Consider the following 24,554-nt stretch of genomic DNA (forward strand, 5'->3'; position numbering starts at 1 on the left):
CTATTCATTGCGACAGAAATTCGTTTGGAATAAACAGATACATATATATATATATATATAATATTTACTAGGTCAAAGTAACGTGCAGAGCACGTTTGCCTAGTTAGATCAAACAGTTGTTTTACAAAAATAATATGTTATTTTACAAAATTTGTAAAAATAGTTGATGGTATATATAGCTTAGAAAACATTGCTTCAGCTTTTATACAAATAATATAATTAATAGAATATTACAAATAAACTACTACGATCAATTCTTTAACAAGATGATTGAGTTTGCGTCATCAAGATGATGGTATTTAATGGCGTGTTTTGGGCCAAATGACATTTATTTCTCATTTTTCCTATATATTTTCGCTTTGCATTATATTTTACTAGATAACTATATAACCTCGTTGAGGATATTTCACTGTTGTGGTTCTATTTATAAAATTCTGGTACTTATGATTACTAAGTTGTGAAATTTATTTTCTTATTTTAATGTACTTTATTATTATTGGACCCTTCTTTTTCGGATTGGGCTTGTTTTAGTGTGTTTTATTCTCTTTTGGGCCCATCCCATTCGGATTTGAAGCCAAGCCCATAGCTTGCAGCCCTCTCCTCCGTTTCTCTCTAAACGGCGTCGTTTTGGCCATAGCCCTTGGGGCTTTATTTCTTTTCCTCATGCGCGCCGTCCTCTTCTTCTTCTTCTTCTTCTTCGGTTTCATCTTTCTTCCGAAATCCCAATCCTCATCTTCTTTGACTTCAGCCTCACCTACGGTCTCCACCATGGGTTGACACATAGCTATGCCTATCTATCTTAGGGAACCTCTATTCTGACTTTCCATCGACTAAAATGCAAAAGCTGAAAAGTCTTTATTTCTTTCTCTGATCTACGACCACCCTTCTTTCTCTCAATCTTTTCAGAATTTCATGCCTGCTCTATCCAACTTGGTGCTTTCCTTTATATCAGTTTGGGATCGAGATCATCTTTTATTTTCTTTCTCTAGGCTTGGCCGTTTTCAGTTCCTTCCATCCAAATAGTAAATAGGCTGCTAGAAGACCTCAGGCTCAGGAAAGTCAGATATGGATTCCCAAACCCCCATTTCCAGTGGACTTCGATCCTTATTATGGTATGGCTTGACTTCCCTACCGATTACTTTTGATTCCTTTTACTTTCTCTTCTCATTTCGATTTATCTTTACTTTTGTTGGCCTTTCTCCACATGCTGAAAATCAAGTGTGCAAGTGAAGAATTACTGTTGTGTTGGGTCATAAGTTAACGGGGAAAAATAGGGTTTGAATACTTGCCGCTATCATTAGTGAAAAAAAAATATTAAAATAAGAATTTCTGTCTCATAGACCCTTTATATATATATATATATATATATAAAGATATATATATATATTATACATATATACTTTTGCTTTAAAGGTGGAGTTTGAGCTCGCAGATTCAGTACGAAAAGGCAGGCCCATCATGTTGATAATATCAGGTAAAATAAAACATCTTGCCAGAGCAGTATCTCAATAGGGATTAATTGTATTAGATCACGTTAAAGACTTGTCGTTAACTTTAACGAAAAAAAAAACCGTTAAAACAAGAATTTCCATCTCATACACACTTTATATATACAAAGAAAAGATATAAGAAACTGACCGAAATGGCTAGCGAATGCCACGACAGCTTTCCTATCTTTCCACAAATCAGAAATTGGGATCGCATTTCCATTCAAATCCAACACTTTCACCTTCACCAGAACACATGCGGTATCTTCCCCTACCACTGAAGTTTCGGTACCAGTTGACATCCGCAGATGTCATAATTGATCCGCTACAAAATACCGGATGGATGCTATATGGTTTCTAGAAACCATATAGCACCTGATCCTTGGAATGAAGGAAATAATACATAATATAGCAATAGATCCAATGAGGAAGCCCTCGATGCCTGTAGGATGGAATAATAGAAAGAAGATGTCTCTGATAGACTCAAGCACTTGATTTAAAGTTGAGCATATTGCTTTCTCATTTATAAAAGTGTGCGGCTGTAAGTAATCTTTTCTAGCATTATGAAAGAGACTCCCGAGTCCTGACTTAATTCAGCATTATTAAAGAGACTCTTACAGTTCATACCATTGTGAATCAGCGACGATACTGCAAAACGTTTGTGTTGCTTGACTAGTCAATGACGGAAGCATGACATCATCTGATACTCTTTTTAACTCTCATAATCCATAGTTTGACAGTGCTGTCCATATTTCAAAGTTTTGCTTGTCAAGCTACTCAGCTAGATGCCATAAAAGAGTGGTCGAAATTACGTTTAATACATTATATATGCAGGATTCACAAGTTCTTAAGCCTCAGTCAATCCTCTGAGATTGTTAAATTTATTGGAAGCGTGTGAATTTGTCTATAACCAACATATTTTTCAAGCTCCAACGGTGGAGCTGTTATTTTCATAATGAGATTGAAATCTGTTATTTGTGACATCTCTCTAGGCATTGACCATATGCAGCCCGTCATTGCCTCCTCCTTGTCGGATTCCTAGAGAGATGTCATTGCCTCCTCCCAATCCCAGAGTGGGAGGGATTGGACCGACGAACATGTTCGAGTAAAGTTTTAAATAGACCAAGTTCTTTAACATCCCTATGTCAAGTGGGATACGCCCATCAAGGTTGTTCACACTAAGATTAAGGCTGACTAAATTTGGGAAGAAATAAAAGTTGAGTTTCAACTGACCTCCCAAACTTTGATCAAATCTATCGATGGTTGTGACGCTTCCACCAGCATTGCAAGTAATACCATCCCAGTGGCAAGCACTTGAATAATTACTACAGGCTTGGGCAGTAGTACTGGATGGCCACCACCCAGTCTCCTGCAAAGCTTTGGCTTGTTTATGTTGAAGGGAAAATTAATGATCCCGATGCAGCAACAAGCAGTTGATGAAGTGCATTATCCAAACACTTTTCGCATAACAAGATCCAGATAGCCCATGATACTATCGGTATGGAAATGTAAATAGAGGTTGCTGCCAGTTTTATAAGTAATGACCGATTAGTACTAGGCAAGACTTTTATATATAAGAAACGATACTCTCGATCTCAAGCTAGGCCTGTGAAATAATTGAATGAATCATCCTAGAAATTTACATGGAATGAATATTCAACCTGCATTGAAATTTCCGTTTGAAATCGGCCCTCAAGACTTGTCCTACATGCATGCCACGACTCATTGACTTATATTCATGTATTAATTATATATAGGTCCCATTTGGGGAATTGATCTTATATATATATATAGTTTCAACACACACTACTACTACTGAATTTAAAGTGTATTATTGCATCTTAACGACGTACATGATGTGATTAGTTAATACTAATAGTTGCATGCGCAGTTTGTGGGTACTAATTTCATTGTAAAGTTTTTAACTATTTTCTATTTTACTTTTCAACAAAAAAAAAAAAAGAAACTATTTTCTATTTTAGACTTTGTGAGTACTAATTTCAATGAAATACATTTAAAACGAAAGAGGACAAAATATATTGTGTTTTTTAGTAATTTTAACACTCCATAACCATTCATATTATTTTAAGATTCCACCGCCTTTAAAATTATTGAAATTTATAGTCAGGTTTTCAGGAAAGTAATTTTATGTATTGAAGAGTCAGAAAGTAATTTAAAGTAGGAAAGACTTCCACATTGACCCGATGATGATCAATTACTAATTCGATGAACGTGGAGAACCCTACGTTTGTAGACCCAAATTTATCTATCCAATTAAATAGAAACTGGAGAAAAAAGAAGAAGATGAAGAAGATGAGAAAGAAACGAAACAAAAGGTCTAGAACACGTACGTGGTAGTGATGCTTCCTTTCGCTTTTCCTTTGAACTGGTTTTAGCCTTTTCCTCCTTTAACAATTTTATTCTTTTCCTATAAATAGGGGATTTTCAATTTTTTTTTATATAGCTCGTTTTCAAATTTAACTCCAATTAAGTTGATTAAGTAGTACTAATATTATTTTGTTAATACTTTTGTGTCAATAATTTATTCATACAGCCAATAATAAGATTTAATTAGTTGAAAAGATTGGGAAAAAAAAGAGCTCGATTAGAAAAATTATTGCTCGACGTATTATTTGGTGTTTACTTTTTAGTATTGATCACTTGTTCACGAGAATAGACTTCCGCACTGATCCTGTCAAAGACTTATTGTGTTTGGGTAACCAACACCTCTCAACACTTTCCAAATATTTTCGTACGGATGAGGAGACTTTACATGCCAAACATGTACGAAGTAGTTTGAACAAAGTCACTTGCACTGTGTTGAACAATGTCTCTTGAACAAAGTCGAAAACACAGTCGAAGTAGTTTGAACAAAATTGCGTGCGAATGTGTTAGGGACCCCGGCCTTGTCCCAAACACTAAGGTCCACGAGTTTGTCTTGGTGAAGATGACGACCGAGTGATCTTGCCAACTTGCTTGGCCTTCCACAAAAGGATGGTGTTTGAGTGATGGAATAATGATGCACTTGTGTAGACTAAGTGTTTAGGCTAAGGCAAATCAATGTGGGTGGCTAAACTTGTTCTTGAGTGAAGTACCAAGATGATGGAATATGAGTGTTCTAAGAGATGATTATGGGTGTTTGATGCAATGGGAATGGCTTAAGGGTTGCCCTTGATGTTTGGGCCACTTGGATGGTGATTAGGGTAGGTATGGTGTAGTGTAGCTAGGGGTTTTGTGGGGTGGCTAGGGTGGATTTCGAGATTTGCAAGAGTTGGCTTAGGGTTAGAGTTTAGGATGATGCTAGGGTTTGGGAATGAGGTGGAAGAGTGATGCTAGGGTTTGGTTGGTTAGGGTTGCCAAAATGGCAAGGTAGGATTAGGGTTTTAGGATGTTGGATGGCTAAGATGAATGGATTGGGTTGACTTGGTCTTTGGAAGGTTGGCTAGATTTTGGATGATTTGGAAATGGATATGGAAAGTTTGTAAGATGGAAGGAATCTTTGAGTGGAGAGGGAAATTTGAATTTGAATTAAGATGATAAGTCAATAGTTGAGTTAGAGTGATTGTGGGAAGAGTGATTTAAGGAATTGAAGAGACTTTGCAATTCCTTAAATTAAGGGATTGGAATTGAGATTTGAATTTGAATTTGAATTGGGGGAAGTCAAGACTCCTAAAAAGAATGAGTTTCCTTATAAAGCTTTGAGGTGGGCGGCTAGGGTTTATGGTAGATGATAGGGCTATTTATGGTGAGTGACAAAGATGGTAAGATGGGGACACTAGGGTTGGCGCCACTTGAGTTTAGGGTTTGGTGTAGGGAAGATGATGATGGATGGCTAGGGTTTAGGATTAGGGTTTTGGACTTAGGGCAAGAGTGTTGGATATGGAAAGTGGAATGGGCGGCTAGGGCAAATTCAAATAAGGCAAGGGTTGCCAAAATTTGAATTTGAATTCAAATTGGGAGGGTGTTTCTGCTATGGCAAGTTTGATGAGGCAAACCAATTATAGAAAGGATGACAAACACTAGGTTGGTCGACTTTTGTGGCTTGGACGGATTGGAAGAGCAAAAATAAGATGAACACCAAGAACACTATGATAAACACTTAAGAACAAAAGCAACAATACTTATGAACTTAAATAAATAAAAGAACAAACAAGATAATTCAATACTTGATTCACGAATTGCACAATAATTGAATAAATCTCATATATTGAAAAACACAACTTGGATTCAAGAATTGCACTAAGTTGCAAGAACAAGATAGATTGAACCACACATATTCACGAATTGCAAGGTGTGATCCTCTCTTGGGGGATTCATGTATTGCACCCCAAAGAGCCTAAGTGCCGTAGCATCGTATGATGATCTTAAGAACAAAATAGTCTACCCACTAGGGAATTTGCCAAAAAATGTAAATGCAAAGCCTATGGGTCCTATTTATTAGGATTACAACTTGGAAACCCCCAATAGGTCCATTGGAAAATAAATAATTAAATAAAAATAAATAATAAAAAATAACATAGTTGGCATGGGTCAAGTTAACTCATGGCATGCACGAGCCCATGGGTGGGCTAGGCTGGCCCATGGCATGAACCATGGGCATGACTAGCATGGCTAGCATGGTTGTTGGCATGTGGCTGACATGCCCATGGGGTTGCTGTGGGGCTATCCAGCCTTGTCATGACATGGCTAGTGGCTTGACCATGGGTCACAAAACATGGGGTCCTACCAGAATGCAGTGTGCGACGGAGAGGGAGAGGGAGAGAGAGATTAGTGGTGGCTGGGTCTGCGAGAGGTGGTGGAGGTTCGGTGGCCTAGTGGCCGCGTACGGCGGCACAAGTGGACCGAAATATTTATGAAACCCATTTTGGTTGGGTTACTGCAGGGGAGAGAGAGCTGCACGTGGGGGAGATCGGTAGTGGCTGGCTTGGTCGCCGGCATGAGGGGGAGTCGCACTTGCTGGCGGTGAGGCTGGGTGGCCGCGTACGGCGTTGCATGTCAACAGAGAAATGAGTTTCACCCATTTTGGTTAGGTTACCGCAGGGGACGTAACGTTGCGTGTGGGGGAGATCAGTGATGGCTGGAAGAGTCGCCGGTGTGAAGGGAAGTCACCGGTGATGGCGGTGAGAAGGTGCAGCGCACCGCGACGTTGGGCTAAGCTCAAAACCCATTTTGGGCGTGGGGTGAATCGGGCCAGAGGAGAGAGTAGAAAGTGAGGAAAAAAAAATTCACTATTATATATATAAGAATAAAATTACTATAATATTTATCACTATTATATATAAATTAAAAATAAAATCATTATAATATTTGTTACTATTATATATAAATTAAAAATAAAATCATTAAAATATTTATCACTATTATATATAAAAATAAAATAAAATCACTATAATATTCATTACTATTATATATAAAAATAAAATAAAATCACTATAATATTTATCACCATAATAAAATCATTATAATATTTATTACTAAAAATAAAATTATTATAATATTTATAGGACATACACATTTTTCAACTACCTATCTAAAAGTCAACAACTCAACATACTTCATACATCCAAATAACTCAAAATATTTTCAATGGGACCTGCAAACTCATTTTAATCTCTATTCATAATTATTCACAAACATTCTCAATACTTTTTAGATATTCTTACTACCCAACTATTCACAGTTGGTGGTTGTAAGTAATAAGGGACTGTTTGGTAAAATACAATTAGTCAGGTCAACCGCCAAGTATTTGAGTTGAATTCACGACACGCATCATCGAGTGTCTTGACCATCAACAAAAGAGTTGCAAGAAGTAATATGATTGTATTCCTAGATAAGATGAAGATGAGGTGAATTAAAATTAAAAGTTAAATAAAATATTATTAAAATATATTTTTTAATATTATTTTTATTTTTGAATTTGAAAAAGTTAAATTATTTTATTTATTTTATGTAAAAAATTTTTAAAAAAATATAATAATTAGATGGAATGAAATAAATTAGGAAAAGTTTGAAAACAAACGTGACCGAACAAATGGAATAAAAATTATAATAAATATCTCTTTTAATGACTTTTTCTTTTATTAGAAAAAAAATCCAAAAACCTATTATTTGGGATAATAAATATCTCTTTTTGTGCTTGGTAATTTAATGGATCCCGATTAATGGTGAATTAAGTGCACGCGTTCTTCAAAATATTTCTTTTCACTCTGACATATATATGATCATATGCTTTTAGGGATTTCTCCCACACAACGGATTACAAATAGAACTTTTCATTATCTTCTTTTCAATGCGGTGCGTCTTCATGTTAACGATAAATATTATTGCAACCTATGGGAGTAAATTATGAATTTTATGTCATACATATGTCAGAGTGAATTAAAAGTTTTAAAATCCATATACGTAATTTTCTTTTCAAGTAAAATCCATATACCTATGGGAGAATTCCCTAAGCTAGGGCCTGTTTGAAAAGTGAGATGAGATGAAAATTTTGTGAATAATAGTGAAATGATTTATAAATAGTAGTGAAATAATTTTAGTTAAAAGTTTTTATTGGGTTTTGAAAAATAAGAAAAAAAAAGTTAAATAAAAATATTAAAAAGTTAAAATATTATTTTATTATAATTTTTTAATCTAACTTTTATTTTGAAATTTAAAAATTTTGTATTGTTATTTTTTTTTTTTGAAAGTTTGGAAGAGTTGTAAATGTTAGGTAATAATTAAATGATAAAGTTGAATATTTCACTGATATTTGAAAATAAAATTATGAAAAATTTTGAGATGATCAAATGACATCACCTCACTTCTTTTGTATTCAATCACAATTGAAATTAATAAAAATGCAACCCTTAAATTCAGTGAGATGATTTCATCTGATCATCTCAAATGAGATCAGATGTCTAACCGATCATTTCAAATGAGATCAGATGTCTAACCATCTCATTCTTCTTTTTATGATTCATTATATTTTATTTTCTATCACAATGTGGGGCCGAAATGTCTACCGTCTACCCATCTACAGAGCTTGCAAAATACTACTTGAACAAGGAGACATTAACGCGTGAAAGACTTTGAATGTTCAGTGCATGGACCTCAACGCTGCTGGGAGTTATATTTCCGCGTTGATTTTCACCCATTGGACTCAAATCTTATGCATTTAATAAAGAACAGCGCCTTCATTTCCAATTCCACTTGGATTGATCAATATTGGTGGCTCCAAATCCCTTGTTAATCTAGCTAGAAATTTTTTTTCCAGTTTCTATTTATTTGTATGGATAAATTTCCGGATTAAACGTTAAAATTCTAACACAACCCATTCAGTAATTATTACATTTTATTGGGTTAACTTGAACCTGACCACGCATTTAATCAGTTTCAACTTAATTGTTTCATATAAAAGGGTTCTCAACTAACTCATATTTATTTTTTAACCCAATTAATGTAATTTCATAAAATACAAAAATAACTATATAAATCATTCACAATTATAAATGAATTTATGGTAAAATAATTTATTATCAATATGCAAAGCAATAATATATAAGAAAATTAATATTTTAATAAAATAAAATTTATACATATTAACATTTTCATAAAATAAAATTCATAAAAGAGGCTGGAGTAAAAGAAACCAAGTCTTAAAATTATGGGCGCCTTCTGTGTGAATGACTTATTCTCTGAGGAGGAAATGAAAGGAGGAAGATTCCTCGTCTCATGAGATCGTATGAAGCAGATAAGAATCTCCTCAATCTTGCTATTTTCTTTTATTTACTTTCTTAAAACTACTCCTTTTAATATATCTTACTTTCATTTACTTTCTTAATACTACTCCTTTTAATATATATTTCTTTCCTTTTTATAAGACGATATGCGTGTTTTCAATTTCTATTTGTATTGATAAATTTGGACATTTTTCACATCTGCCCCAAACTGCGTGGGGTTGGGTGGGTGAGAAAAGTCTCCACATCCATCAAATTAGTGTATTGGCTTTCAAAAGGAAATTTCAATGCAGGCTAGGTTGAATACTCATTTCATGGAAATTTCCAAGATGATTCGTTCAATTATTTCATAGGCCTTGCTTGAGATCGAGAGTATCTTTTCTTATATATAGAAGTCTAGCCTAGTACTAATCGGCCATTACTTACTCATAAAAATGAAAGCAACCACCCTTTACATTTCCATACCGATAGTAGCATGGTCTATCTGGATCTTGTTATGCGGAAAATGTTTGGATAATGCACTTCAACAGCTGCTTGTTGCTGCATCTGGATCATCTACCCTTCAACTTAAACAAGCCAAGGCTTTGCAGGAGACTGGGTGGTGGCCATCTAGTACTACTACCCAAGCCCGTAGTAATTATTCAAGTGCTTGCCACTGGGATGGTATTACTTGCAATGCTGGTGGAAGCGTCATAACCATCGATAGATCTTATCGAAGTTTGGGAGGTCAGTTGAACCTCAACTTTTCTTTCTTCCCAAATTTAGTCAGACTTAATCTTAGTTTGAACAACCTTGATGGGCGTATCCCACTTGACATAGGGATGTTACAGAAGTTGGTCTGTTTAAAACTTTACTCGAACATGTTCGTCGGTCCAATCCCTTCCACTTTGGGCTATTTGACTAATTTGGAATTTTTAGACCTTAGGGAAAATAAAATCTATGGATCCATTCCCTCTGAAATAGGGATGCTGAAAAATCTGACCTTTTTATACCTTTCTTCGAACATGCTCGTCGGTCCAATCCCTTCTACTCTGGGTCATTTAACTAATTTGGAATATTTACTCCTTGGTCAGAATAAAATCAATGGATCCATTCCCTCTGAAATAGGGCTGCTGAAAAATTTGACTAATTTATACCTTTCTTCGAATATACTCGCCGGTCCAATCCCTTCCACTCTGGGCTATTTGACTAATTTGGAATATTTAGACCTTAGTGAGAATAAAATCAATGGATCAATTCCCTCTGAAATAGGGATGCTGAAAGATTTGAGCTACCTTAACCTTAGCCATAACTTTATTAGTGGAGAAATACCTAGCGCACTTGGGATGATTGCCCCTCTATTGACCATGGATCTTAGCTACAATAATCTTACGAGTAACATTCCATCTTCTCTCACTGATATATATAGACTCGACTTATCACATAATTCTTTGGAGGGCCAAATTCCAAACGGTTATGCCCTGAATCATAACTCCAACACATTAAATGGCAATAAGGATTTATGCGGTCAATTCAAGATTTTCCCTCTATGTCGAAAAGGTAAAAAATCAATCATAACTGAAATAAAAACTTTTGTACCCATCAGCATTTTCCTTGGATTCCTAGTCATTGGGGGGGGAGGTATTCTCTTCTCCCGTTGTGTGTTCAAGAAAAATCAGATTGAGTCTAGGGGATTAAAGAATGGAAACATATTCTCGATATGGAATTATGATGGACATATTGCATATGAAGACATTATTGAAGCAACCGAGGATTTTGATATTAGATATTGCATTGGAACTGGGGGTTATGGTAGCGTTTACAGAGCAGAATTACCAAGCGGAAATGTGGTTGCTTTAAAGAAACTTCATCAGAAAGAGGCTGAGAATCCAGTTTTTTATAAGAGTTTTATAAATGAGGTGGGGGTGTTAACAGAGATTCGACATCGAAATATTATGAAGCTGCATGGGTTTTGTGTACATAAAGGATGCAGATTTTTAATTTATGAGTACATGGAAAGGGGAAGCCTATTTTGTGTCCTAAGAAATGTTGATGAAGCTATGAAACTAGATTGGAGCAAGAGGGTAAACATCATCAAAGGCATAGCACACGCCTTATCTTACATGCATCATGAATGCATCCCAGCAATTGTTCATAGAGATATATCATCCAACAATATTTTGCTGAACTCCAAATTTCAAGGTTTTATATCTGACTTTGGAACTGCTAAACTCCTTGATCTTGACCCCTCCAATCAAACATTAGTTGCTGGCACTTATGGTTATATTGCTCCAGGTAAATTGTTCATTTGTTATTTCTACCACAACAATGTTATTTAAATTATTTAATTAAGAATATTGAATATAATTATTCCATTAGTTATGTATCTAAATATTTTTCAAGATTATTTTTCTTTAAGTTTTTTTATTGTTAGATTTATAATTTATGAATAGTTATCACCAATTAAGCTAAAAGGATATTAAGTTGATAAAACTAAAAAGACATGCAATAAAATCTAAAATCCCAATAATCTTAAATAATAAATTTAATTAGATATATTTGTTGTTCATTTAATTTTATGTTTAGCATAATCTAATATATTATTTAATAAGAATACATTTGGAGAGTGGATAATGAGACTAAATAGGAACAATTTGCAACTAGCAGTAATATAATAATATATATAGTACCTTTCTAGACTCAAAGTTACTTGATTTAAAAATTATATAATACTAGTCCTAGATCTGATTGAATAATGTGCACGCTAGCTGAATAATCTATGATATCTATTTCTAAATATTTTATTTAAAGATATTTCAAATAATTTTTTTTTAAAATTTATAAAAATTCTTAGATTCAGTTCAAAAAAAAAAATCTAATAATAATAAATAAATAGTTGAAGCTAGAACCCATTTTTGTGAACTTTGTTTATTTTTCAGAATATTATATAATGAAGTTGTCACTTCTTTTTTTAAAAGATTTGTACTTTGAAAACTAAAGATTATTATCGATAACTTGATTAAATATTATTCTTCATTCAATAATTTTACTGGTAAATTATAATTATCAAATTAATTAGATGTTTTAATGTTCATTGACCGTATTTAGTCGTTCTCATCGTTTTTTTCTTTCCCTATAGAGTTTGCCTACACAATGACAATTACTGAAAAATGTGATGTATATAGCTTTGGAGTTGTGGCACTAGAAATATTAATGGGAAGGCATCCGGGAGAACTCTTGTCCTCATTATCATCATCATCATCATCTCAAAATATGATGCTAAATGAAATATTAGACCAACACCTGTCACCTCCAAATCGTCTAATTGGACAAGAGATTTTGCTTGTTGCTACAATAGCATTTGCATGCATGAACACGCAGCCAAAGTCTCGGCCTACAATGAAATGTGTGTCACAAGAATTTATCTCTCGCAGGAAGGCAAATCTCATACCCTTGACAGCAGTTTCACTCCTACAACTGAGGAAACAAGCAGCATATGTCGATGGATCAGGATTTGCTTATTGTTAGGATGTTTTGTGTCATGTCAATGTATCGTTTACATTTATCGGTCTTTTTTCAAGAAAAATATTATTTATAAGCATTCTAAATCACCCCCATAAACCTGAACTACTCAATTTTCAAGGTTGGAAGTGGCTAAAACATAATAAGGCCAATGTGTTTTTATGAGATATGTGTGCAAATAGAAAGTAGAAGTGAATTAAGTAAAATCTGATAGAGAATTCTAGCAAACTCGTCATTTCTTCTTCATGAACAACAGGCTTTTAGAATATATTTGATACTAGGATCATCCCCAGCTTCTTTGTCCTACTTAAAAAGAAATAAACAAATTTTCCATCTAGTTAGAGTAGTATCTAGCGTAAGAGCTTAGAACTTTAAAGCCTTGAGTGGAGTCTTTCGATACTCCTCTCCGATCTTAATTGCATAAGAAAATATATTCATATAAGGTTATAAAGTGTAAAAATATACACGTTAATTGGTCCATGCGTTAGGAAAAAAAATGAAACTGTTGGTGAATAACAAATATATAACAATGGTCATATTGATGATTAACCGTGTTCTGGGCATGAGGACAAAAGAGAAAAGGGACATGCTGTGTTGAGGAACTTAATTACCTTGTGAATGAATGAGATGTTAGTTTTGACAGGACTTGCAACTATAATTCCACCTTGCTGCATGAGAAACAACAAACTTCCACTTGTTAATTTTAAAAACAAGAAAAAAATCATCACTAAGAAAAAATTATTTTCTACCCTTGCAGTAGACAACTCATATTTGACAAGCTTAGCCAAAATAAATAAAGACCATTAAACCAATTGTCTTACTGAAGGCAGGCCTTATAATCTATATACTTCTATACTTTTTTTTTTTCAATTTACCCATTAGTGTAGAGTCAACTATTATCAGATTTCTTTGGTCTCTTCCTCAGGATCTTGTTTAAGCCACCAAGGGGATTTAGTTATGTTGGATCTAAGTTCCGTTGATAATACCATTAAGTCAAGTCAGGATGGAGGATTTGTTGATAGTTACTAGGAGTTCAAGAAAAGTACATAACTTGATACGTTGATCATCTCATCATAAAAAAAAAAAAAAAATGGACATAGTAGTTGCAACTAGATGTTTTGCATACTAGGCACCACTAGGCATGGTGTCCTTTTCAAATGAAAGCTTCTAGTCTTGTTCATAACCTTCCACGTATAATTGTATTAGCTTGAGACCTGCCTGTAGTGTAACAGAAACAACTAAACTGAGAATTCCTAGATGGAATCACAAAGTGCTAATTTTCACAAGCACCTTATGTAAGCCATAAGTACTAGTAGAGTTACCAAAAAGGGATTTTCACATACTTTAGGAGTGAATGTAGTTGGAGTCCTTGAGACAAATTGTAAAGCCTCATATGACGAGTGGGTCGGGTCAGCAAAAACTTCTTAAACAAACAAGAAGTTTTATTAGCAAGCTACAAAATTAAGGCACACTACAATTTTTTCAGTTGGAAGTATAGACTCCACAACATAAAAGTGAAGAGATTTCATTTTCATTCTTTTACACCCTTGCTTTGATGAGTAGTAAGGTATTTCCACAATGCAAGCCATATTCGGATTTGAGCTCAGGATCCTAGTACATGTCAAACCACTTAGGCGTAACCCAAGAACTATTAAGCCACCACCTTTGGTGGCAGGTCATTAAGTCTTCTACAGGATATTGTAACTCATTCTAAAGTTAACTATGTATTGCCCTTCCTTGTAAACATCCACTCAATTGATTTGAAGCTGGCAGTGAAATAAAATAAAAGTTTTTTCTCTTCACAAATCCAACAATTTCTAATTAGCATCAACGTTTTCATCTAGTTTTTGCCCCTCAACAGAATATTTTGTTTCTTTTCGCAGGTAGAATTTATGTTATAACAGAATAAATGAACGCATGACATCTATAGTCCATCCACACACTTACCTTCTTGGTGGTAAGGTAATCAGCTCGTTTGCGGCAAAAGACACACCTATAAAATCAAAAACAAGTACAATATGCAAAATGAACAATCGGTGCATGCTAATTGAGTGAAAATATAACCTCCGTTAGTCTCTACTATCTATTTTCTATTCATTGCAACAAAAATCCGTTTGGAATAAACAGATACATATATATATATATATAATATTTACTAGGTCAAAGCAACGCAAAGCACGTTTGCCTAGTTAGATCAAACAATTGTTTTACAAAAATAATATGTTATTTTACAAAATTTGTAAAAACAGTTGATGGTATATATAGCTTAGAAAATATTGCTTCAGTTTTTATACAAGTAATATAATTAATAGAATATTACAAATAAACTACTACGATCAATACTTTAACAAGATGATTGAGTTTGCATCATCAAGATGATGGTAATTAATGGTGTGTTTTGGGCCAAATGAGATTTATTTCCCCTTTTTCCTATATATTTTCGCTTTGCATTATATTTTACTGGATAACTATATAACCTCATTGATGATATTTCACTGTTGTAGTTCTGTTTATAAAATTCTGGTATTTATGATTACTAAGTTGTGAAATTTATTTTCTTATTTTAATATACTTTATTATTATTATTATTATTATTATTATTGGACCCTTCTTTTTCGGACTGAGCTTGTTTTAGTGTGTTTTATTCTCTTTTTGGCCCAACACATTCGGATTTGAAGCCAAGCTCATAGCTTGCAACCCAGTCCTCTGTTTCTCTCTAAACGACATCGTTTTGGCCATAGCCCTTGGGGCTTTATTTCTTTCCCTCCTGCGTGCCGTCTGCTTCTTCTTCTTCCTCTTCGGTTTCATCTTTCTTTCGAAATCCCGATCCTCATCTTCTTTGACTTCGGCCTCAACTATGGTCTCCGCCATGGGTTGACACATAGCTATGCCTATCTATCTTAGGGGACCTCTATTCTGGCTTTCCATTGACTAAAATGCAAAAGCTGAAAAATCTTTATTTCTTTCTTTGATCTACGACCACCCTTCTTTCTCTCAATCTTTTCGAGATTTCATACCTGCTCTATCCAACTTGGTGCTTTCCTTTATATCAGTTTGGGATCGAGATCGTCTTTTATTTTCTTCTCGGGGATTGGCCATTTTCAGTTCCTTCCATCCAAATAGTAAATAGGCTGCTAGAAGACCTCAGGCTCAGGAAAGTCAGATATGGATTCCCAAACCCCCATTTCCAGTGGACTTCGATCCTTATTATGGTATGGCTTGACTTCCCTACCGATTACTTTTGATTCCTTTTACTTTCTCTTCTCATTTCCATTTATCTTTACTTTTGTTGGCCTTTCTCCACATGCTGAAAATCAAGTGTGCATGTGAAGAAATACTGATGTGTTGGGAAAGAAGTTAACGGGAAAAAATAGGGTTTAAATACTTACAGTTATCATTAATGAAAAAAAAAATATTAAAACAAGAATTTCTGTGTCATAAACACTTCATATATATATATATATATATATATATATATATATATATATATATATATATATATTACATATACACTTTTGCATTAAAGGTGGAGTTTGAGACCACAGATTCAATACGAAAAGGCAGGCCCATCATGTTGGTAATATATATTTAATTGTATTAGATCACGTTAAAGACTTGTCGTTAACTTTAACAAAAAACAAAAAACGTTAAAACAAGAATTTCGGTTTCATGCACACTTTATATATACAAAGAAAAGAAAAGATATAAGAAACTGACCGAAATGGCGAGCGAATGCCACGACAGCTTTCCTGTCTTTCCGCAAATCAGAAATCGGGATCGCATTTCCATTCAAATCCAACACTTTCACCTTCAGCAGAACACTTGCGGTATCTTCCCCTGCCACTGAAGTTTCGGTACCAGTTGACATCCGCAGATGTCATAATTTATCCGCTACAAAATACCGTACAAAATAATTAAGTTTGTTTGCCGAGAAAATGAGGAAATATAAACACCATGATACTAAAGATTTTCAGTGTAAAACGACGGAAATTAATAAAAGGATACATATTATACTTTACCTTTTTCCCTTTTTTCTGTTTATAGAAACCAAAGATTTATGATTAGTGCAAGAAATTTAAACAGACCTACCAGGACAACCCTGCAGAAGTCATGATCAAGAGGGTTTGCCGTGGTGAGAAACTGGTTGTATACTTGAGGTGTTTGGGAATCGTAGAAAGTATGAGAGTGCGATTGGGTGATAGGCCAGGAAGCAGATGTGTTGAAGTCGGGTTGGTGCTCCTGTTGGAGTAGAGATTATTGGTCGAAAGTGTGGTAGACAGAGAAGTCGCCATGGATGGATGCTCGAAGGATATGCAGAAACTCTGACCAAGGACTTTGGTTGGAGTAGAGATTACTGGGCGGCTTCGTGACCGTTGGTCGTAATTGTGGGAAATAGAGTTACACGTGGCAACACTCTGGTTGGTCAAAATGCTTCAATATTGGAAATTCACGTGGTTATGCTTTGGCAATTAAAAATCTCGCTCCTAGAATTTGACCCAAATTCAGGTGGTCCCCCACCCCTTTACCACGTTACTAAAGCAGGTCATCTTCATCACTCTCTTTACTTGTCTGATCGTGTATGTTATTTGTTTGCATGAAATTCGGATTCTGGGTAATTGTTAAGATCTTCTGATATTTTTTATAATTTGGTAATCTTGTGTGCTTTATCTAAGTTTCTTCTTGCTTGTTTAATTTGTAACTAGTTCGTTCCTGATGATGCAAATTGCTTGAAGATCAAAAGTTTGCGGGTTCCTCAAATTGATTGCATTGTTTTGAGATTTTGCTCGTGGAAATAACGAAATGCTTGTGATTAATTTACTGGTCATTGCAAAGATGATGGGCCAGGAACACTTCGCCAGGGATGTCGTAGCAAAGAGCCACTATGGATTGTCTTTGAAGTTTTGGGCACCATCTCTTCTTTCTTGGCTGTGTCGTCTTACAAGACCATTGATGGCTGGGCCCAAAGGGTTAAATTTGTAGGGAAGGGTTTGCGGCTGAAGGAATGTGAACATGTAATTATATGCAATGTAGAGTTTGAAGGCTAATATGGGATATCAGTTTATATTTTCCATATTTCAAAATGTTATATTTTCCATATTTCAAAATCATGTACAGCTTACTTTCCTTGTATACAACTCGATTATAGGACAAATTATAGGTCTTTTTCTCTTATTTAAACTCTTGACTCTGTTTCCTAACATGGTATCGCTGATGGTATTCAAATAAAGCCTAATTCAAAACATATATGGATAGATCGCTGCAGCCTCCGTGACTACGATGATGGACTTATAGACATCACTCGAAAGAGAAAAGATACTACTGATTCTAGTTAAGATCAAGTCCTTGTTTAAAAAACAAAGGTAACAAAAAAAGAAAAAACTGTGCTAAAATGAATAATAATAATAATACATGTCTTCAAACATTGGCTTCAGGTGTCACTTTTCACAGCATAACAAGATAATGCTCATTGGGGCAGACCCTTCTCATATTGACGACAGATGCATCCGTGTGGCCATCCACCATTGCTTTTTTGATGGGACCAGATAGCAGCATCCTAGAGTTAGATTTGCAAAAGTACAAGTGTACAACAATTATACCAAAAACTGGGGCATTTATGCTGTTTGTGCCAGTGTAGAATCAGAGGTGCTAATTTTATAGCAAATTCTAATATCTATTAGTTTTAATATTGAAGGTTTTAATATGATTCCTAGTCTAGGAGATTAAAGATCTTGTGATCTATATTTTGATACCATATATATTCCCAATGCAATATATATGAAGCAGGGCAGAAGAAGATGGCATTTAAATGTCTCACAGAGAAGGTATATGTCCTCGTTCTGCTTTCAACCCAATGCATTTCTGAATTCTACTTATCATTTAGAATTTTTGGTTTTAATTAATTAGGGGATCAATTGAAGTGTGCGTAGGTGTGTTTGCACATATAGAATTTTTGTATGATAAATTAAGACACTTCACACCAATTAGATACACTTTTGCACTGAGATTAGAGATGGAGATGCACGTCACTGGCATTTCTATTTTGAATTTCATATCCATTTCAAACATGTTTGCATATTTTCATCTATCCTAACCTTTAGTGTCTCTCTCTCTCTCTCACTCACAGCCTTTCTTATGTGCTATAGGAACAATGACTCTAATTATGTAAGTTAAGAAAGTTTGGCCTTGTCCCTACATGAATGACTATATAGAAGTATCATACAAGCTTTCTTGCCCTTTTTCATTTCCTTTTCCATTCGAAAAGGGATGTCGTTCAAAAATCCCTTGAGCCCTTCATATAAATTGGTGAGAATAAGAATCCAAGTTTCTAGAAACCATATAGCACCTGATCCTTGGAACAAGGAAATAATACAGAAAAGAGCAATAGATCCAATGAGGAAGCCCTTAATGCATGTAGGATGGAATAATAGAAAGGAGATATCTCTAAGAGAAGAGTCCACCTAATAGCAATGAAATAGATGATAGACTCCAGCACTCAATTCAAATTTGAGCATATTGCTTTCTCATTTATAAAAGTGTGCGACTGAGTAATCTTTTCTAGCATTATGAAAGAGATTCCCAAGTCCTGACTTAATTAAGCATATTATTAAAGAGACTCTTACAGTTCATACCTTTACTATTGAAGCCGAGTTTCAAGCATGCTAGCAATTTTGGCATCCTCCCAAGATAAAAGAAGACAGAGATCGCTGTGTAGTTAATTTTGCGATTGCATAAATCATTTATATCAACATTAGGAATACATTGTCAGACTACTTGAGATCATTGAAAATAGGAATCTTGATTGGGACAGTACTGCCGGAAGCGGCTAATTTGCATTAATATTTATAATGGGGGTGGCTGTTTCCTGCTTTCATCTACTGGATAGTTGTCATTATGAATCAGTGATGACACTGCAAAACATTTGTGCTTCTTGAATAGTCAATGGAGGAAGCATGACATCATCTGATACTCTTTAACTGTCATAATCCATAGTTTGACAGTGTTGTCCATATTACAAAGTTTTGCTTGTCAAGCCACTCAGCTAGATGCCATAAAAGAGTGATCGAAATTATGTCTAATACATTATGCAGGCTTAATAAGTTCTTAAGCCTCAGCCAATCCTCTGAAATCGTTAAATTTACTGGAAGCGTGTGAATTTGTCTATAACCAACATATTTTTCAAGCTCCAAAGGTGGAGCTGTTATTTTCGTAATGAGGTTGAAATTGCTTCTGACAAGGAGGAGGCAATGACTGGCTGCATAAGGTTTGAAAGGGACTTGTTCGTGAGTGGAGCTCAAGTGGGGTTGATGAGTGAGAGTTGTGACCCCAGCATGTTTCAGCCAAGTGAATACTACCCCACTTGGACAATGGAACCTCCCACCAGTGATCTTAAGCACGTTCTCCTACATTGCACTGGGTGGCAGAGTTTTCTGCTACCAGCAGATCATAAGGTGGATTCTTAGCTGCATGGAGTGATGGGTTAGTAGCTAAGCAGCCTAATTTACATGTATAATGTATTATCTAGACCTTGATGTTCACTATGGTTTGTTAGGTCTTAAGTTTTTCTGTTCCTTAATATTTTTTATTAGTAAATGTTCCGGTATGCTTGGTCTATTTTGAACTTGTATCTCTGCCGAAAAGAAAATTAGCTGTTGAAATAGCAATTCAATCACAAGGGTTAAAAATTCTCATGTATTGAAGTGTTGTTTGTGTCCCTGCGAATATTTTATTTAGCCTCTTATAGATTTGTAACCATATAATACGACAAATTTCATAGTTACATATACTGACTATGTGGTTTAGCTTCCAATATGATGGAATTAAAACAAAAGAAAAGAAATGGGAAAGAATTTGAGTTGAAATGTTCCCTCCAAATTGCGGCTGGATAGGATTTGAAACGAGAATTTTGAGGAAGGTCTGTGTCTCCTCTGGATTAGAAAAAGACTAATCACTTTGGTATTCTTTTTTTCTTCCCATTCATAGTCAAAACAAATATAAAAAGGGATGATAGATGGCATTCAATCCTTTTTCATTGACTTACTTTCCACTGTCTTTCTGATTGAAATGTCAGACTAAATGAACAGGACACTCAACCCTTCGACATTGGCCTCATCAATTATACACTCGAGCATGGCATCATCTGCCTCCATCTCTGTCATTGCAGTAGCATGGGTTACCTGCATTTCGTTCTATGGAATTTATTTGGATACTGAGGTAGTTGTGTTTGTGGTAGCATCTAAATCATCACCTCTAGATCTAGAAATGAAAGCTCTGCTGGAGATGGGGTGGTGGTCAAGTGTCGACACCAACAATACCTCAAGTCCTTGTGAGTGCTATGGTATTTCTTGCTCTGCCGGTGGAAGGGTCACAAAGATTAACTTAGCTAATAGCTATTTGGAAGGTAAGTTGAAACTCAAATTTTCTTCCTTCCCAAATTTAGACTTTGTTGATCTTCATGGAAATGGACTTCAAGGGAGCATCCCTAGTGACATAGGTACTCTATCAAACCTCACCTTTCTTGACCTATCCTTCAATCAACTTACAGGTGAGATACCTCTTTCCATCGTAAACCTCACCCAATTACTGACGTTTGACATTGCTTCTAACAACATCCATGGTTCCATTCCCTTGGAAATAGGCAACATGAAGAGCTTGAATTACTTGTACCTTAGTTTGAACAAAATTAGTGGTTCCATCCCAACAGGAATAGGAGACTTGAAGAATCTGATGTGTTTGCACCTTAAATCTAACAATCTCATTGGTGCAGTTCCTACTACTCTTGCTGGTTGCCCTTATTTGCAAGAGTTGATATTGAGCCACAACTACTTGACTGGACTCTTTTCCCATCGCTTTGCTGACCTTTATTGGCTAAATACTATTGATCTCAGTCACAACTTTTTCAGTGGAGAGATACCAGGTAAACTTGGGGGTTCGGGCAATTTATCAATCTTATATCTTAGCTACAATAATCTTACAGGCAATATCCCCCTTCCTCTCATTTCTGTACAAGATGTTGACTTGTCATACAACCCACTGAATGGAAAAGTTCTTGACAATTTTGATCAATATCATTCGCTGGACACGTTGATTGGCAACAATGATTTATGTGGTAACTTCACGGGTTTCCCTCCTTGTCATTCTTCAATCGGAAGCAAAATTAAGCTTATTATTCCCATAGTCATTTTCCTTGGATTCTTAGCTCTTGGGGGTTTTCTCATGTATCAAGGCATTATTAAAAAACCTCGATCTAAGTAGAGAGAAACAAGGGATGGGAACTTGTTCTCTATATGGAATTATGATGGACATATTGCATATGCAACCATCATTGAAGCAACATAGGAATTTGACATCAAATATTGCAGTGGAACATGTGGGAATGGTATTGTTTACAAAGCAGAATTATCTGGTGGTAGAACTGTTGCCTTGAAGAAACTTCATAAGTTAGAGGCTGAGAATCCCAATTTTTTATAGCAGTTTCAACAATGAGGTAATGGTTTTATCAGAGATTTGGCATTGAAACATTGTAAAACTTCACGGGTTTTGTTTGCATACAGTTTTAGTTTATGAGTACATAGAGAGGGGAAGCCTACTTTGTGTTCTAAGCAATGTTTGTGCTGAAGCTATACATAAACATTTGGCAGAAACAATAGTTCCTATTGTTCTTTAACTCTGGGAATATAAGCTAAGCACAACAGCTACCCATTTTCACTTTTGAACTGGCCTCGTGCTTCTTCACTTTTGATCTCCCCATTTTCTTTCCAACAAAGATTCCTAGCTTCATGGTTGTAAATAATGCTCATGTAATAAGAAGTGGTCTCACTATCCAGTGAAAATCCTCCAGGTGTTGATACTTCCTCACCATCTCTGGACACTTTTTAAATGTAATCATTTCTACTTCAGTTGGATCAGCCTAGAAGGTGGTCCATTCATCACCAAAAGTCAAAATCCTTGGAAACATCTTTAGTGGGTCCTCTGACATCCCTCTGGATGCAACTCCAACATCTACACCATGCATCTATCCTACCCATTCCAACAAAAAACCATTTTAAAAGTTGATGCTCAAAATAAGTTAACCCAAATAGAAGCTACAAACAATAAAATTAAAACCTTGCATCTCCACAAAAACACAACAAAAAAAATCTCCTTTCATCTTTGTCTTAATTCTGATTTTAATGATTAATGAACTGAAGAACCAAAAGAGCTTTAACAAAAATACATCTCATAAAGGTTTCTTCGCAAACATATTTTATGTCCAATTTAATAATTCAAAAGAAGTAGAACTATAATAATTCAAAGATGAAAACCATTAATCCTCAAACTTTCTTGGACAGTTTCAAGCACTGAGAGTCTCACTAGGTAGCAATATTAGTTCTCAAGTTTTGGAGCACAAACCATGTCCGTTGGAAGCTCTCTAGAGTTCTGGAAATATTACACGAACTTGCTTTCCAAGAACCATTGTAGTGGATGGAGGGAGGGAGGGAGGGAGAGAGAGAGAGAGAGTGAGAGAGTGAGAGAGAAGTTGTTGGTAAAAATTTCATTTTTTGTGTAGATGTGAACAAATTACTTATGACGGCATAGGAAGATGTTAAAGATGCAAATGATTTCGACACTCATGCCCTAAGCCGCAACACCCATCTCACAAAACCCAAAATTTGTCCCAAAATTCACATCTCTCAGTACACAAGCAGAATAATAATATGGAAGGAAACATGCACGGTGGAGTTACCTATGAAGCTGAGCAGAGGCGCATCAAAACAAAGCTCACGAGCAGAGGTGCAGCTCTGGGCAGACCGAGGAGCCAACGAGGGGCAGCACTAGATAGTGGGAGGGGCATCCCAGGGTGGCGCTTGGCAGAGGGAGGGAGGCGCGATGTGGGGTGGGGTGGGGGAGAGGATGAGCAACAGGGATGGGCGGCGGGGCTGAATGAGTTTGAAATGGGTGAGAGAGGGTCCGATAGGGAGAAATAGGGAAAAAAAAAACAAAAAACAAAAAAAATATATATGCTGCCACGTGTGACGCCCCTAGATTTCGCTTGGGATCGGACGGACATCTGAAGCGTCGGGACATGCAACACAAGGTTACCACCGCCGTTCGTGACATATAAGATGCAATATTCCTAACATGCATCTACCATTAAGCAATATTCGCAGCGGATAATTTTTTTTTTAGCAATATTATGCACCAAACTTATAATATTTCAAATAGTTAAAACATAAACCATGCATACTTAAAACATCCACGATTACAGCACAGGTCTCAGAAGACTGTAATCATAAAACAACAGAGACCTGGCTCTATAATTACATTGCCCAAATACAGTATTGGGCTAGTTCGTTGAGTAACTCGCGTAACTTGACTAACGATGCATGAATACTATCCAAAGACCTAACTACTGAGGCTACAAGCTCTGTGTTGCGTTTACAGAGTCTAGTCAACCTTCTCCAGTCTGCCAATGTCTGCTCCCTACTCTGATCTTGACACATCACCTATCATTCGGGAGAAATGGTAGTTGAGACTATCACGGTGAGATTTGTAATCAAATCTCAGCAAGTTAATAGGAAACTTTCACACAGGTTAATGATGCATGCATGACAGTAAAAGCATGAATGCATAATCAAAGTCATAAGTAAGCATATCATAACTTGACTTATAGTATGGCATAAATGACATAACTTGAACTGAAACTGAAACTTAGCTTGACGTGACATGGCATGTACGTGAACTTAAAACAGAACATGGACTATCAACATAGCATGAACGTGAACTTGAAACATAACATGGACTTGAAACATAACATGAACGTGAACATACATAATTTGAACATGAACTTAAACATAACATGAATCTAAGC

The 24,554-nt window shown here is 35.5% G+C and overlaps 2 protein-coding genes, 1 long non-coding RNA gene and 1 pseudogene across 3 annotated transcripts; 3 read left to right on the plus strand and 1 right to left on the minus strand.

Moving 5' to 3' along the window:
* The first annotated feature begins 9,639 nt into the window (after positions 1 to 9,639).
* Positions 9,640 to 12,712, plus strand: LOC108997596 (MDIS1-interacting receptor like kinase 2-like). The gene is made up of 2 exons (XM_035688759.1): positions 9,640 to 11,479; positions 12,324 to 12,712. The coding sequence occupies exons 1-2, from the start codon at positions 9,640 to 9,642 to the stop codon at positions 12,710 to 12,712; spliced, it is 2,229 nt and encodes a 742-aa protein (XP_035544652.1).
* A 410-nt stretch (positions 12,713 to 13,122) lies between these two features.
* Positions 13,123 to 17,067, minus strand: LOC108997624. Its single transcript, XR_001997177.2, has 4 exons — positions 16,796 to 17,067; positions 16,424 to 16,597; positions 14,654 to 14,699; positions 13,123 to 13,374 (listed from the first exon to the last, which is right to left on the minus strand). It is a non-coding gene; the product is annotated as an uncharacterized LOC108997624 (long non-coding RNA).
* A 453-nt stretch (positions 17,068 to 17,520) lies between these two features.
* Positions 17,521 to 20,166, plus strand: LOC108997597 (annotated as a pseudogene).
* Positions 20,167 to 20,833: 667 nt separating this feature from the next.
* On the plus strand, positions 20,834 to 21,958 carry LOC118348032 (LRR receptor-like serine/threonine-protein kinase ERL1). Its single transcript, XM_035688760.1, has one exon. It carries the CDS (start codon positions 20,834 to 20,836, stop codon positions 21,956 to 21,958), a length of 1,125 nt encoding a protein of 374 aa, XP_035544653.1.
* The last annotated feature ends 2,596 nt before the right edge of the window (positions 21,959 to 24,554 follow it).

The sequence above is a fragment of the Juglans regia genome, chromosome 3, assembly GCF_001411555.2.
Source record: "Juglans regia cultivar Chandler chromosome 3, Walnut 2.0, whole genome shotgun sequence".
Taxonomy (NCBI): domain Eukaryota; kingdom Viridiplantae; phylum Streptophyta; class Magnoliopsida; order Fagales; family Juglandaceae; genus Juglans; species Juglans regia.